The sequence below is a fragment of the Melanotaenia boesemani genome, chromosome 18, assembly GCF_017639745.1.
Source record: "Melanotaenia boesemani isolate fMelBoe1 chromosome 18, fMelBoe1.pri, whole genome shotgun sequence".
In the NCBI taxonomy this organism is placed as follows: domain Eukaryota; kingdom Metazoa; phylum Chordata; class Actinopteri; order Atheriniformes; family Melanotaeniidae; genus Melanotaenia; species Melanotaenia boesemani.
This window is the reverse complement of record NC_055699.1, coordinates 6,829,529-6,843,358: the sequence shown is the minus strand read 5'-3', so window position 1 is coordinate 6,843,358 and position 13,830 is coordinate 6,829,529. Positions and strand designations below refer to the sequence as shown.

The window sequence follows — 13,830 nt, the reverse complement described above, 5'->3', positions numbered from 1 at the left end:
GAGTCACATTCAGGCTTGAAAGCAGACAGATAGATGTCTGAAAGGGATAAATTCGTATATGATTCATCCAGTCTTAATTACTTCAATGAACTTGTTACTGCTGCAAAAAGCTACACCACATAACAGGAATCACATCTGTGTCACTAAAACAACTACAATGTTCCTACAGAAATTGTGTACTAAATGTTTGTCTTTGAGTGAAATCACCTTATGAAGAAACCTCTGACTAGCTCTGTGTATGCAGGCTGTTAGCGACCCTCACCCCAATCTTTTTCTAGTTTGCTGTCAGTATACATATACATAAATATATATTTGGATAACTATATTCAGTAAACTTGAAAATATTCTCAAGAGAAATAATTTATTTATTTGTTGTGTAACTTATCTTGAAATATCCATCTTTATTCATGGATACACAACACTGCAAGAAGTGGACCACTGTGTTTATTTGCACAAAGCAGCCATTATATGCTCTTGTTGTGGATCTTTAGCTTGTGTATCACTGTAATATTATGAGATCTTTTCCCTCCATGTTACAAGTACTCAACAGTTGTTGGATTAAAGGTGGTCCAGTGAGCATGCTCTGTCCAGCCAGTTTCCCAGCTGTTTTTAAATGTTTGCATCGTTTTTGTTGTTGTCTTCATGCTTGTATAGTCATTGACTCTACCGGAATTTGATTTCTGAAGTATGGTAACATATCACCTGTTTAAAGATGTTTGTTTCTTTTTTATCCTCTGATGATATATTTTCATTTTGTATTGAAAATATTTGAATGTATAGTGAATTCAGATTCACAGAATATTTTCTTGACAGATGCTTTTAACGTAATGGAGATGGAAGTGATATCCTATATTGCTGTATTGAAGAAAAATGATAATAAAAGAAATTATATGAGTTTTTATTGTTTTCTTTTTTTGTGTGTGGGATCAAATGTAGGTCAGCCTAACAAAGTGGTGGCAAATGCGTGTTTGTGGAGAGAGCTGCTGTTGTGATGGCACATGGCTCAACAAAAGCACACCATGTTTAGTCTGGAAAATATTCAGCGTGACAGAGACCCATGAACTCAGCAACCTCACAGGTTGCTTTAGCCTGAGGCATTTCACAGTGTAGCCACTACAGAAGGGATGAGCTTAAAATAAAGCCTTTTTGTCCTTTTCTGTTTTTGTATACCAGTGTTCTGGTGTCTTCAGTCTTCGGTGTTTTCCAATTTGTAAAAAGTAATGTTTTTTTAAAAAAAGGGGGGAAAAAAGTTATGGTTGGACAGTTATGATTTTGTTAATTGATGGTGAACCATGGCAAGATGGTGGCTTCCTCATATTTTTAAACCAGTACATCTGCCAGAAAAACTGTACCATTGGTTACTGGTGGTAAAAAGGCTCATTCAGAATGCTGCTGCCAGAGTTTTAACAAGAACCAGGAGAACAGAGCACATCACTCCTGTTCTTAAATCCTTGCACTGGCTACCAGTTACCCACAGAATCGATTTTAAAGTGCTACTGTTAGTTTATAAATCACCCAGTGGTATGGGGCCAAGATACATGTCTATAGTAAACAAACCCAGCAGGACTCTGAGATCCTTAGGAAGCAGTCAGCTGGTAGTACCCCAGGTCAGTACCAAACAAGGTGAAGCTGCTTTCAGCTACTATGCAGCACACAGATGGAACCAACTTCCCGATGACCTTAAATGTGCTCCATCTCTAGCCACCTTCAAATCTCAGCTGAAAACTCTGCTGTTTTAATGTGCCTTTTAATTGGTTTCACCTACTGCACTTTATAACTTTTCTTTCCATTTTTTTTTTTATCATATCATTTTATCTTTTTCTTCTTGTTCTGTAAAGCACTTTGAATTGCCTCAGAGTATGAAAGGTGTTATAAAAATAAATTTGTCTTGCCATATCGGTCACCAAATTGAGCCTGTTTTGAGTGGCTTAAAGACAAAAAGCACACTATAATGTTCTAATGAAGTTTAGCTTCTGTTTGTTTATTTATCTATTTAATTAAACAGTTTTTTTCTTTATTATTATTATGTTTGTGTTGATTTTTTTGTTGTAATTGCTCATTTTTTAAGAGAATTCTGAAGTGTAGGCCTTTTGGGGGGTTGTTCAAAAACCCTAAATTTAATCTAAATGTCCTTTAAACACAGGCAGTATGTCCATTAATGTTGATCAGATTATTAATTAAAATATATTCTTTCCTTCCTGGACTTTTGAGAGCTGTCTGTAGACTGTCCCTATATGTTTGAAACTGTTAATGACATGAGCAGTTAAATGACATCTATAAAAAAACTAAAAAAACAAACTACATAATAATATGAACCAAGCTTTTCTAAGGTAAATAAGAATATGTTTATCACATATTTTCCTATGTCCTATATCTACAAGACTTCGCTTAGTTTAAGAAACAAGCAACTATTTAAGGCTAATTTTTCTCAAAACAAAATGGAAATTGGATTACATAGACTGGTTATTATTATTCAAAGGTTTAAATCAACCAGTGATTTATTTTTTGGCAGGTGAGGGTGTCAGGATTGGGTATAAAATGAAACTCCAGCAATGGCGGAGTCTTTCCAGATATGTAAAACAAACAAATAAAAATTATTTCTTAATGCAGAATGAGGTCTTTCAAAAACTACTAAGCATAATGTGAAAAGATTCATGGATCCTGGACACATTTCCCAGTTCCAGTACAGAAGCCACTGCTGGATGACAACGTTACTCTGGCAGAATCAGTGGAGAAACTGTGATGTCCATCATTATTAATCCAGGCACATGGAGTCTGGAGCACCTTGGGAAACCATTTCCAGTCAGCACAGTCCACCACTGACTCCAGAAATGTAATCTGAAACTGCATTACACAAGGAGGAAGACATATATCAACACAAAGTTCTCTGAACATGAGCTCATCTCAAATGGACAGAAAGGCAGACACGAGGTCCGCGATGAGTCCATATTTTAGCTGCTTTAGAAAAATTCTAATGTCTGGTTTTATGTGCCAAAGATGAGCAAGACCATTGAGGCTGTGGTCAGAGAGAGGTCGTCATGGCATTGATGTGTGACGATACCAGTAATGCAGTTTCATTTATGAGACATACACTAGCTTATTTTGAGTCTTTTCCTGGGAAGTCCATGGTCATTTCAACAAGACATCAGACCTCATGACTTCCACAGCTTCATACGCTGTGTGCTGTGTGTGTGCTTGACTGGCCTGCCTGCAGTCCAGATCTGTGTCCTGCTAAAAACTGTACGGAGCATCATGGAGAGAAGAAAAGGAGCCATATTTCCTAAATTACTTATTACCCTCAGCCACAGTGGAGGTTGTTTTCGGCAGCGCTGGTTTGTCTTTCTGTCAGCAACATAACTCAAAAAGTTATGGATGGATTTTGATTACATTTTCAGGAAATCTCAGAAATGAAATAAGGAACAAGTGATTACATTTTGGGGGTGATCTGGATAGCCGTCTGGATCCAGGAATTTCTAAAATTCTTTACTATCTTGCTATTCTTTACAACTACAGCTCCCAACTCAACAGATAATGCTCAGAATCACTGGCAAAAAATTAATTAAAATAAACAAGATCACATCATAGATGTTATAATCCGACATTGACCAAGACCATGTTGATAATCTGGATCTAGTGATCCAATAACTTTAATGGTATTACAGCAATTTGCTTCATCTTGGTGTCTAAGAGTATGTTTCAAGGTATAAGGATTCTAAATAGGATGAGGCATCTATCCTGATAGTGGAAATAGTGATAGTAGCTCTAAGTCCAGATAAGAGCCTTAGCATGGGGTTGGTATTTGGGTGCACTGTTGGGCATTTTGGGGTTTTTCTCAGGTGAGTGACCCTATGGCTTGACTGAGGTCAGCGAGGTCCAAGTGCTTGTAGTTTTTTTCTTTTTATGTGCTACCCCGAAACTAGCATTTTTAACAATAAGCTTTTGCTAGCTCAATGCCTAACTTAGGGATTTTAAAAAGATGACAGCAGTGCCATGTTGAGAAAAACAAACACAGACCACCTCCTGAACATTTTTGGTACGTCTTTTTTAATAAATTAACGTTCATTCAAAATACAGTGCCAAAGGAAAATGATGCAGCCAAACATGCTATTAAGGTTTGTCATGAAGCACCTGTGCTCATGTATTTTTATTTTTTAAAGGTAAGAGGAAGACCCCCCCCAACCCACCCTCTCCACTGATGCTAGTGGTTGCTGGGATGATTTCATTTCTGATTTCAACAGCCCTGGGCCAGCCCTCTTTTCTCACAACCAATCAGCAGCAAGATTTATTATTATTCACTTAAAGATTTAATTCAATAGGAAAATGGAGATCTACCCACAATCACACTACAGTGATGTCTGATATTAAATAAAAAAAGAAAAAGACACTTATACAAAATAGACCTGGTTATTTTCCCCCACGCTAAAACAGCTGTCTTTTAAACATATGAAAAATATATATTTTATTATAGTCATTACATACTTATATTTATATAATTCAGCAGCTTACAAATAAAAAATGCATGAGCCCAGAACCTGTGTTTGCACTGCAAGTGGAGTCGTGTGTCTGCAAAGACCCTGGTGAAAAGAAACACAAAGTGTCACGGTCATGTGACGATGGAGAGGAAGAGGTGTAAACTGCTGGTTGTGTGGAAGACCTGTGTGCAGCAGACGTGACGGCCAAACTGCCGAGGGGTTATGGTGGAATCAGGGTGGAGGGCGGAGTAGCGAAGGAGGCAAGGCGACAGGTGGCTGAACCTGCAGTCACCGTCCTCTTACACCTCCTGCACCTCTCACTTGTCTGCATCCAATCACTGGCCCTCTCACTCCTTCAGAAAACCACGGCTGCTTTTCCCCTTCTGTCTGTCTGTCTGCAGGGCCTTTTAAAGAAATACATGATCCTGTTTTTTTAAGAATACTCTGCTGAAAATCAGTTTCCTTGCACCCAAACTGCTGATCAATTACTTCAATGACAAAAAAAAAAAAAAAAAAAGAACTCCCTCTTATTCCACTGCAGTTTCTGGGTTTTAAGAAAAAAAAAAACTTCTAGAAGTCACCTTTAACTCCTGAAACTTCATCCCTTAAATAAAAAAAAAATTTGAGTTTATTTATTAAAAGTAAATCTAAAGACCTTAACGAGGTGTTTAGTAGTCCTTTTTGGTTATGAGTGTAGAACCATAAAAATGTTTACAACAAAATACAGAAATGCAGCAACATAAAACATATAAAGCCAAACATTCCCTGTTTTTAATATTTTTTATCCATTTTAGTTTTGAATACTTGCATGTTAGCAACTGCAATAAAATATACCAATCAGGATGCTTTTTAATTATAAACTTTTTTTTTACTTGTCTTGTAGTCAATTTGACTAAATTTGAATTAAACATCATATAGCAGCCTTTCTTAGATGGAGTTAACTGATATTTCATGTTTATTTGGGCTTAAACACCCCAAATTCAGTGCTTTGACACAAAAAAAGGTCTCAGCTCCAACTATTTAGTCTCTTCAGGAATTTGTTTGATCGAAAGCTGAGTAACCGCTTTTCAAACTTCTTTATACCTTCATATCATCCATCCAGTCCCCAGATATCAAATCCACTTCCAGAACTGGTTTTGACATGAAAATAAGTGAAAATGTACAGATGAAAACTGTTCATTGTGACAACCCTGAATCTTACCAACTTTTCTGAGACTTCAGAGCACAATCACTGATTTTCTGCAGAGTATTTCTATATTGATAGAGAGGAAAACAAGGACAGGAAAAAGGGAAGCCAAGAATGTAGAAAGGGGTCTGAGGGGGGAGTTTTGGTACAGTTTCCATTATAATTTAACAGGTTTACCAGTTAAGTGCATCATGATCCTCCTCATGAAATTAGTTGTTTAGATTATCACATTGTAGAAACAGTATGACAGACAGAATATCTAACATGTCACAACTGACAACATAAGGAAAAAAAAACTGAAATGATCAGATTACTAGTATATCTGAGGGGATTTTTCTCACTCTCAGCTTGTTTGAATGCTACTGTTCATCAGCATCAGCTTCAAGTCCAGCAATCCCTCCACGAAACAGACGAACCCTTTAAATTAGCAGAGATCTGGAGCCCACCCCCCCTTCATGTTCATCCCTCAGTGTACAGACTCCTGGTTTAGTCAGCGAGGTAGGGGAGGCAGGGTTTAAGAGCTATACGTGAGGGAGCGTCACCAACTCCCCGTCCACCTCAAACTCCTCGGCTCCATCGGGGGAGAAGAGGTAGGTTGGCGGTTTCCATGGGGACTCCTCCAAACAGGAGGGGTAAAGTTTCCCCACTGCGCAGCGGAAGTCCTTGCCCAGATCCCAGAGGACGCGCTCAGACACAGGCTGCCGCAGGTACCAGCGGTCCAGCTCTACATCGTACTGATAAATGGCGTACTTTGCACGCTCGTTCATGTGGGTTTCACGCATGAAAATACACAATGAGTTGAGCAGCACCACGGCACGCACGCACGGATCTGAGTAGCGCTTGGCAGGGATGTTAGCAGCAACGCGCCACTCGTTCTTGTTGACGTCGTAGATCTCCACTGTGACAGAGGAGCCATCAATGGTGCTCGTCGGCATGCGCATGCCAGAGTTGCTGACCACGTGAAGGCCGCCGATGTAGAAAATGAGGTCACCAAAGGCAGCTGCGGAGGCAAAGCAGCGACTGGTCTTGCGTGTGGCCATCTCCACCCAAGTGTCCGCACGGGGGAAGTAGCAGTACATCAGATCATGGGTCATCACGTAGATGCAGTCATGCGCCACCACTGAAGTGCTCCAGTTCCAGGTGAAGGGCAGAGGGCTCATCATGCTCCATTCATCCTTCTCGCAGTCGTAACGCTCAACTGTGCGCTTGTTTAGCTCTCCTCCAACGTTATCTCCTCCAATTGCATAGATGTAGCCGTCGCAGTAGACTAATGAGGGCTTAGTTCGGGCACACAGCATGGGGGTTTTGGGCACCCAGGTGTTCTGCTGGGCATCAAACCAGAAAAAGCTATCGACTGGGTGGAAAACGGCCTGCAACTTGCCTTTCTTGCCATGGTTGGTGATTGAGTTTTTCAGAGGGATCTGTCCACCAGCAATAAATACATCATTGTCTGGAGTAACAAGGGTCCCCACTTTCTGCAAGTCTCCTGGGGGGTTGCAGAGCTTGTACACTTTCTCAGCCTGCGGGCTATAACACACTATTGTTGTAGGCACAGATGTAGACATTACATAGCACTCGCCTTGTGTCTCTGACATGGCCTCCATGAAGATGAGCATCTCCTCCTTGGTCATGCCTAACCGAGGTTTGAAGAACTTGGGCATGGACTTGTAGAGGCCCTGCACCACCACAGACTTGTCATTAGGTGGCAAACCCTGGAACCAGGCACGCTGCGTCACTTCTGACAAAGCATCAATGCGGATCTGACTCAGCACAGAGGACAGGTGCTGTGAGCGTGCTTCCATGTTATATTCCAACCACAGCATGGCGGCCTCACGCACCGTCTCCTCCTTCTCCACGTTGAGGTTGTCGCTGCTCAGGATGTCTATCAACAGCTCGTGGGAGAGCTGAAGGAAGGCGTCCTGCCGGTAGACCATGGGGAACTTGTGCTCCACCATACGCTTGGAGCTCTGCTTCAACTCGCTACAGCTGAACAGGTCGCCGATGCTCAACATGCGGACACAGTTCTCAGCATTGATCTTCTTCACTAGATAGTCCCTGCACTGCAGCAAGACGTCTTCTACCTGCATTGGACAGAAGAAAATATTCAAGCATCTGTCAACACAATTATTCTTCTGTCCACTTCAGCTTGTAGACATTTCATTTAGTGTAATTATAATCCAAAGATTTAAAAGGGAAAACAACCAACACCTGCTCCTTAAACAAAAAAGGAAAATTAAATTGAGATCAAGTTTATATCTTTTTTGTTTTCCTGTAATGGCAAGACGAACGCACAGCTCCTTTAGGATGATGAAGACCATCAAATGATTTCTCTGACCTGTAAGAAGCAGGCAGTCTCATAGAGCGGCTCCACTGTGCTGTCACTGATGGCCAGGTTGCCTGTGTAAGCATATGTGATGATGATCTGCAAGGTGGCCGGGTCCACATTCCTCAGATGGACGTGTGTTTGCTTGCTCTCGCTGAGGCCACTCATGAACATTGCCCTGCACCAGAACGATAATTGATCAGTAAACAGTTAAGGAAAGAGCAAGTTAATTACAAGACGTGAACTGCAATTCATAGGAGTTTTAAGGTAAGAGATTTCCGGCTTCTTCAAAAAGATTTACATTATCAATAATCAATAATAAAAGTACACGCTTTAAAGTCAACATTGCAACTAAAAGTATGCTACTACTGATTTGTTAAGTATTGATTAGGTTGTTTTCCTAAAACTAGATGACAAAAAGTGACATCCAGAATCTGGGCTGTTGGCTAACTGCATACAACTCAGCTCCAGCTGGGTCTCTACTACTTTGCTGCATCAGCCTCAGCAGGTCATACACTCTTCCTCCATGTCATTCATCAGCAGCATCCAGTAACTTCCCTCACTTCATCAGTTTCTCACATTTGACTCTGGAGGGGGTTTCTCTCTGGTGAAAAACAGAGTTTCATGATGTTTCAGTGCAAAAATTGTCAAAAACCACATGACTACACTCCATATTTGTAGATTCCCAACAGGTATACCTATTTTAGACCATGACTGGCCCAAAATTTAAAGACCAAACAGGGCAGCTTTTGTCAAACCTCTAAATGTTGTAACTGTTTGTCAATGAAAAACTATTTGTGGTCAATTTCACATGAACAACCAAAACCCAGCAATTAACATCATGCTGCAGAGACTAAATGGATGCATTTTTTCCTCCCTCTGAGTGTGCCCATAAAGATGAACCAAGACGTATTCAGAATTCTGATGCAGTCAGACAAGGTATAAACTAGCTTTCAGTCCATTAGTACATTAGATGATGAATCAAATAATCCTCTGAAGTATTAAATATTTACTTGTTTAAATGTTAAATGACCGATCAGGTTTGTCTTTTACAGTTGACTTGGACTATGCAACTTTCCGATCTTAAAGGTCCCATGCAAAATTCACTTTCTAAAGGTTTCCTTACAGTCATATGTGTCCTCATAGCCGGTGTATGAGGCCCAAAAATGAGAAAATTCTGTCACCCCTCTAACTTGCTTGCTCTACTTTTTAGCAAATGTGTGCTCAAATGGGTGAGTCTGAGATCTTTCCCTTTGTGACCTCAAGAAGGGAAATAACTATCATCCCTGTAGTGGATATCAACGCACCTGCAATTATGAATGTGCACAGTGGATGATTCAACAAAGAAACAGAGGACAACATTATTTGAGGAAGGAAGGAAAAGAAAGAGCAGGAGATAAGAACAGAGACATCATAGGACTGACCTTCACTGCCTGGCGAGGTCACAGTACAGGTAGAATGCAAGATGGATACCAAATTTGCCGTTGCTAGGGGGCATCAATGAGAAAATATGCCAAAGTTCCAGAGAACAGTGTTTTTCCAGGTTCTCAGGACACACTGCCCCGCATGCTTTAGAGATAACCCTACTTTTAACATACCTGAATTAAATAAATGGGTCGTTAACAGGCTTGCAAAAAACTGGATGAGGAAGTTTAATAATCTGAATCTGGTGTGTTGGAGTAGGAACACACCCAAAACATGCAGGGCAGGGGGTCCTGAGATCCAAGATAGCCTCTGTAATTTATTGCTGACATCATACTAGAGATGTGAGAAGTCATTTTTAATATCTGAGGGTTTTGTAAACTATTTTCTGACATTTTTTGCACAATTTTTGACAAATGAGATCAGAAAGACCTTAGCAAAATTTCAATAGCTACATAGCTAAAGTATCTAGTTTTTTGCCCTGATGAGCATTTCTGATGACATTCTGTGGACTTCTTGCTTTATTAATTTTAAACAAGACGAAAATCTAACAGTCACCTGCATCTAATATTACTGGGGTTTTGGGGTGCGTACTGTGTGGGGATCACAGCAGGGGCTAAACATGCCAGTCTGTATTACGTAACCCTGCAGGCCTACTGTTGCCCCCCCTTCAAAATCGCTCACCAAGACCTACCCAGACTTTCCCCTACAAAGACAAGCTCTCTCCAGAGTCCACCCCTTCTTTCCTTGAAGCGAAGAATGTGTGGAAAGAGGAGGTGGAAATGGAGGAAACAGGGGGAAGTAGCAGCAGTTTAGCAGAAAGGCTGTAACACCATTAAAGCCTGGAGGAGAAAATGCTTTGCATGTTCACACCAGATATACAGTGTGTGGGAAACAGTGGGGAGAAGCATAATGCAAAAACAGAAGGAGGGAGGGATGAGACAGAGATGTTGACAGTGTGCTTTAAATGACGCATGAGCTGCTGTCATGTACAGATGGGCTTTTCCCAGAGTCAAGGCTGCAGCTCTGTCAGTTACTGTAGTGCATTCACATCATTATGCAATGTTGTAGTATGAACTTTTGGAAAACATCTGAGGAGCTCCTGTCAGTGATTGTTTAATTTATTCCATGTAAAAATATATCAGAATTGGAATTACTGGTGCAGAATATAGCTCCAGTCCTCAAGGAAACCTCATCCTTTTGCCTTCCATCATCCATGCATAGGAAAGATATTACTTGTTCTACAATGTCACACATTGTTCATTGTAACTTAAGGAGGGAAGCATTTAAAGGCATAACTGGCTAAATGAGATGCAAAACATGGTCATGCTCAGCTTGCCAAATACAATAATGTACAACATGTGTTATTCCACACCACGAGGCTGACAACAGCGTCACACACTCACCTGAAATAGGAGCTACATGTGGCTAATACCATCTTGTGACATGGGAACTCTGTGTCCTCCACCAGCAACACCACATCAGTCAGTAATTTCTGTTCGTAAAAGAACTTGAGCTGCTCCAGCAGGGAGACAGCATAGTCCGTGTTGACCGGCCTGCGCTCACTAAGATCCGACATGGTTGCATCCCATGAATCGTGCCCCAGTTTTAAAAACTCACACGGCCGGCAGAACCGGACTCAAAAAACCAGGAGAAAAAACAACAACAAAAAAAAACAAAAACAAGATATATTATATCTATATATATTCTTAATTATTCAAAAGGATGAATAGCGGGGAAGGGCAGCTCCAGGTGTGGCAAACTCTTTGCTGGTCCTTCTGCTGGAGATGAGCCAAAAGCTGAACTGAGATGATAAGGTTGTGGCAAACCCGTGTCACTGTCAGGAGTCCAGAAGAAGGGGGAGATTTGGGGTGAGGAAAGGGTTTCCCCTCGTGGGTTTATCTGTCATCTGAAGTCATGCATAGAGGAACTGAGGATCGGAGGTAGAGAGAATGCAACACTGTCACAACAGTGTTACATTGGTGGTTGTCTGAAAGACAAAACTGAAAAACAAAGAGGGTAAAGGTGAATTCAAAATCCATGTAGACCACAAGAAGAAAAATAAAAAATTCTTTACTTATATTTTTTTCTCCCCTTTGGCACCCAGAGCAGAAATCTGTCTGAAAGTCATTTCAGAGAAAATCTGCACTCTAAACAAATGGAATCCCCTTTGCATTTGTTGTTGGTAAATGCTCTCTATCCCACCACATCCCCTAACAAACTACAACAGAGGCTGCTTGGAAAAAAAAGTAGAAATGACAATTTACAATTGTGTGACCACTGACCTTGTATAAAAAGAAAAAGCATCTCAAATAAGGTATGGCAAAAGCATTGCATTCATAATAAATAAGACAAAATGCCTTAAATCTTAAACAGAACTGGATTTTATGAGACCATTGCAAAGCAAGTATGACCTCTGTGACATTGTTTTAGCATTTCAACAGTTGGGTGCACTAATGTCTGCCATATATGGGCTACCTTTTGTACCCCAACTTCCACCTGAGTTCTACAACACATTTTCCCATCACTTTTCAAAAACTTTACTTTTTGTTGTCACATGGTCATCATAAACCTAGTCAGAGATACAACACCATGCAAAAGTCTTAACGCAGACCTCATTTCTTTATGTTGTATTTTGTTTAAAAGAGCTAGACATTCATTTAAAGTGATCTTGAGCATAAGTTCTCCAGGCTTTAAGAGATTATTTCAAAGTTTTGGTTTGGTCATTGGCTTTTTACCTCATTTTCAGTCCCGTTACTTTTTAGATTTGTTTATCCCAGATGTAAATAGTACATCAGTACACAAATAAACAGCATATCCAAATTCTATATTGCAGTCGAAATCTAGATCAGTCAATAACAGAAAATAATGTGACTATATACACACACACAGACACTTGCCATAAAACCCAGCCCAACTTGCAAGTTAGGAAAAAACACGGGGGCTTCACCAAAGTCTAGTATATAGTTGACTGCTAAAGGTCAGGGTAGTAATTATAATAATAACAAAAAAATAAATAAAAAGTGAACAGACGCTCATCCGAACAGAAAAATGTAATAATCAAAAACAGATGTACTTGTTCGTTTCTTGTTTTCTCTGATATAGTATCAAGTGAAATGCTATCATGTCTTGAGGAATGTACTTGCTTTTTTAAAATTAAATTTCAGAAATGTTTTATTTTCCTTTTACAAGCTCTGCGCTTACTGAAATACTGTTGTGATTATCTGCTGTTTTGTCGTTTAATCGTTACGTTTGAACGCCGGGAAACTGGTAAATGTCTGCAAGCGTGCACTAACGGTCACTTAACATCCTTCACTTCACGTTAGGCCGTCCACACACATTAGCTTTACCAACACTTAGTTGGGTATTTACCTGGATATGGATAGTGCAATTAGATGTTCATCCGCTCATCCTTCTAACTAGCTGTCTTAAAAACTGACACTTTAAGGCTGATATCTTATGTTTAGCCCAATGCTTGTTAGCTACGTTAGCACGTTATCGCGAACTAGCGCTACACTTTCCTCCCTCCGTGTCCAAAACAAAACGGTTTCTACCGAAACGACGTGTAGTGACATTGAGCAAAGAGGTCTGATCAGGTTAGTATATACCATCAACCACAACACTGGCAGTTTTAAGGCGCTTGTACAAATTATTCGTTAAAAGATGTGGTGATTTTTCCCTCGATGAAATGACCAATGCACCTCACCAGCTAGCTTCATAACGTTATAACGCGAGCTCTAGCGGCGATTCGAGCCTGATTTACACTCGCGGTAAGTTAGCAACTTTAGCTTCCTTTCTCTTCACGGTACCGCTTAACGAGGCAACAAATTTGCTGGGGTACACTAAATGGGTGTTAAAACAGTCAATCGTCTTTTATCACCAACTCAATATTGTAACTGTTGCTAAAAAAAAAGGCATGACGGCAACAATCTGAAGAGATAGCGGTCATGCTGCTAGCAGACACTCAGCTAGGCTAACAGCAAAAAAATGAGCTAAATAAATGTAAGCTAGCTACCTGACTGAGTCATTTCCCTCGTAAATCCAAGAGTCCTCACAAAACCCGTCCACACACTGAATCGTCACAGGGGCTTTTCTCGTCAGCAGAAAGTGTCAAGTGAGCCCATCAAGTGGAATTGAGGCGTTCTAGAGTTGAGTGGAAGAGCCGAGCATCGGGCAACCTCTCAGCGCAACATAAGCGCCTCAAAGACCAGAGGCCAAGTGAGGATACTGCGCATGCACAAAACTCAGTGACCTGTCCTGCTGGAGAGAGAAACAGAGACCTCTGCAGGACAGACGGAGATACAACAGCTCCGAAGCGTGACATTGGTTCACCCATTGGGTTCAGCACGACTATTTAAATAATAATAATTAGACACAACGTCAAATGCACATAGATAGATAGATAGATAGATAGATAGATAGATAGA

General features: G+C 40.5%; 1 protein-coding gene across 2 annotated transcripts; it reads right to left on the bottom strand.

The window, feature by feature from the left end:
* Positions 1-5,234: 5,234 nt before the first annotated feature.
* kbtbd2 (kelch repeat and BTB (POZ) domain containing 2) lies at positions 5,235-13,616 on the bottom strand. 2 transcript variants are annotated; one of them, XM_041968121.1, is made up of 4 exons: positions 13,419-13,616; positions 10,810-11,406; positions 7,994-8,159; positions 5,235-7,739 (listed from the first exon to the last, which is right to left on the bottom strand). In XM_041968121.1, the coding sequence occupies exons 2-4, from the start codon at positions 10,980-10,982 to the stop codon at positions 6,180-6,182; spliced, it is 1,899 nt and encodes a 632-aa protein (XP_041824055.1). In that variant the 5' UTR covers positions 10,983-11,406; positions 13,419-13,616; the 3' UTR covers positions 5,235-6,179. The 2 variants fall into 2 exon arrangements, with proteins under 2 accessions (XP_041824055.1, XP_041824054.1); XM_041968120.1 differs by having other exon boundaries at positions 10,810-11,393.
* Positions 13,617-13,830: the final 214 nt, after the last annotated feature.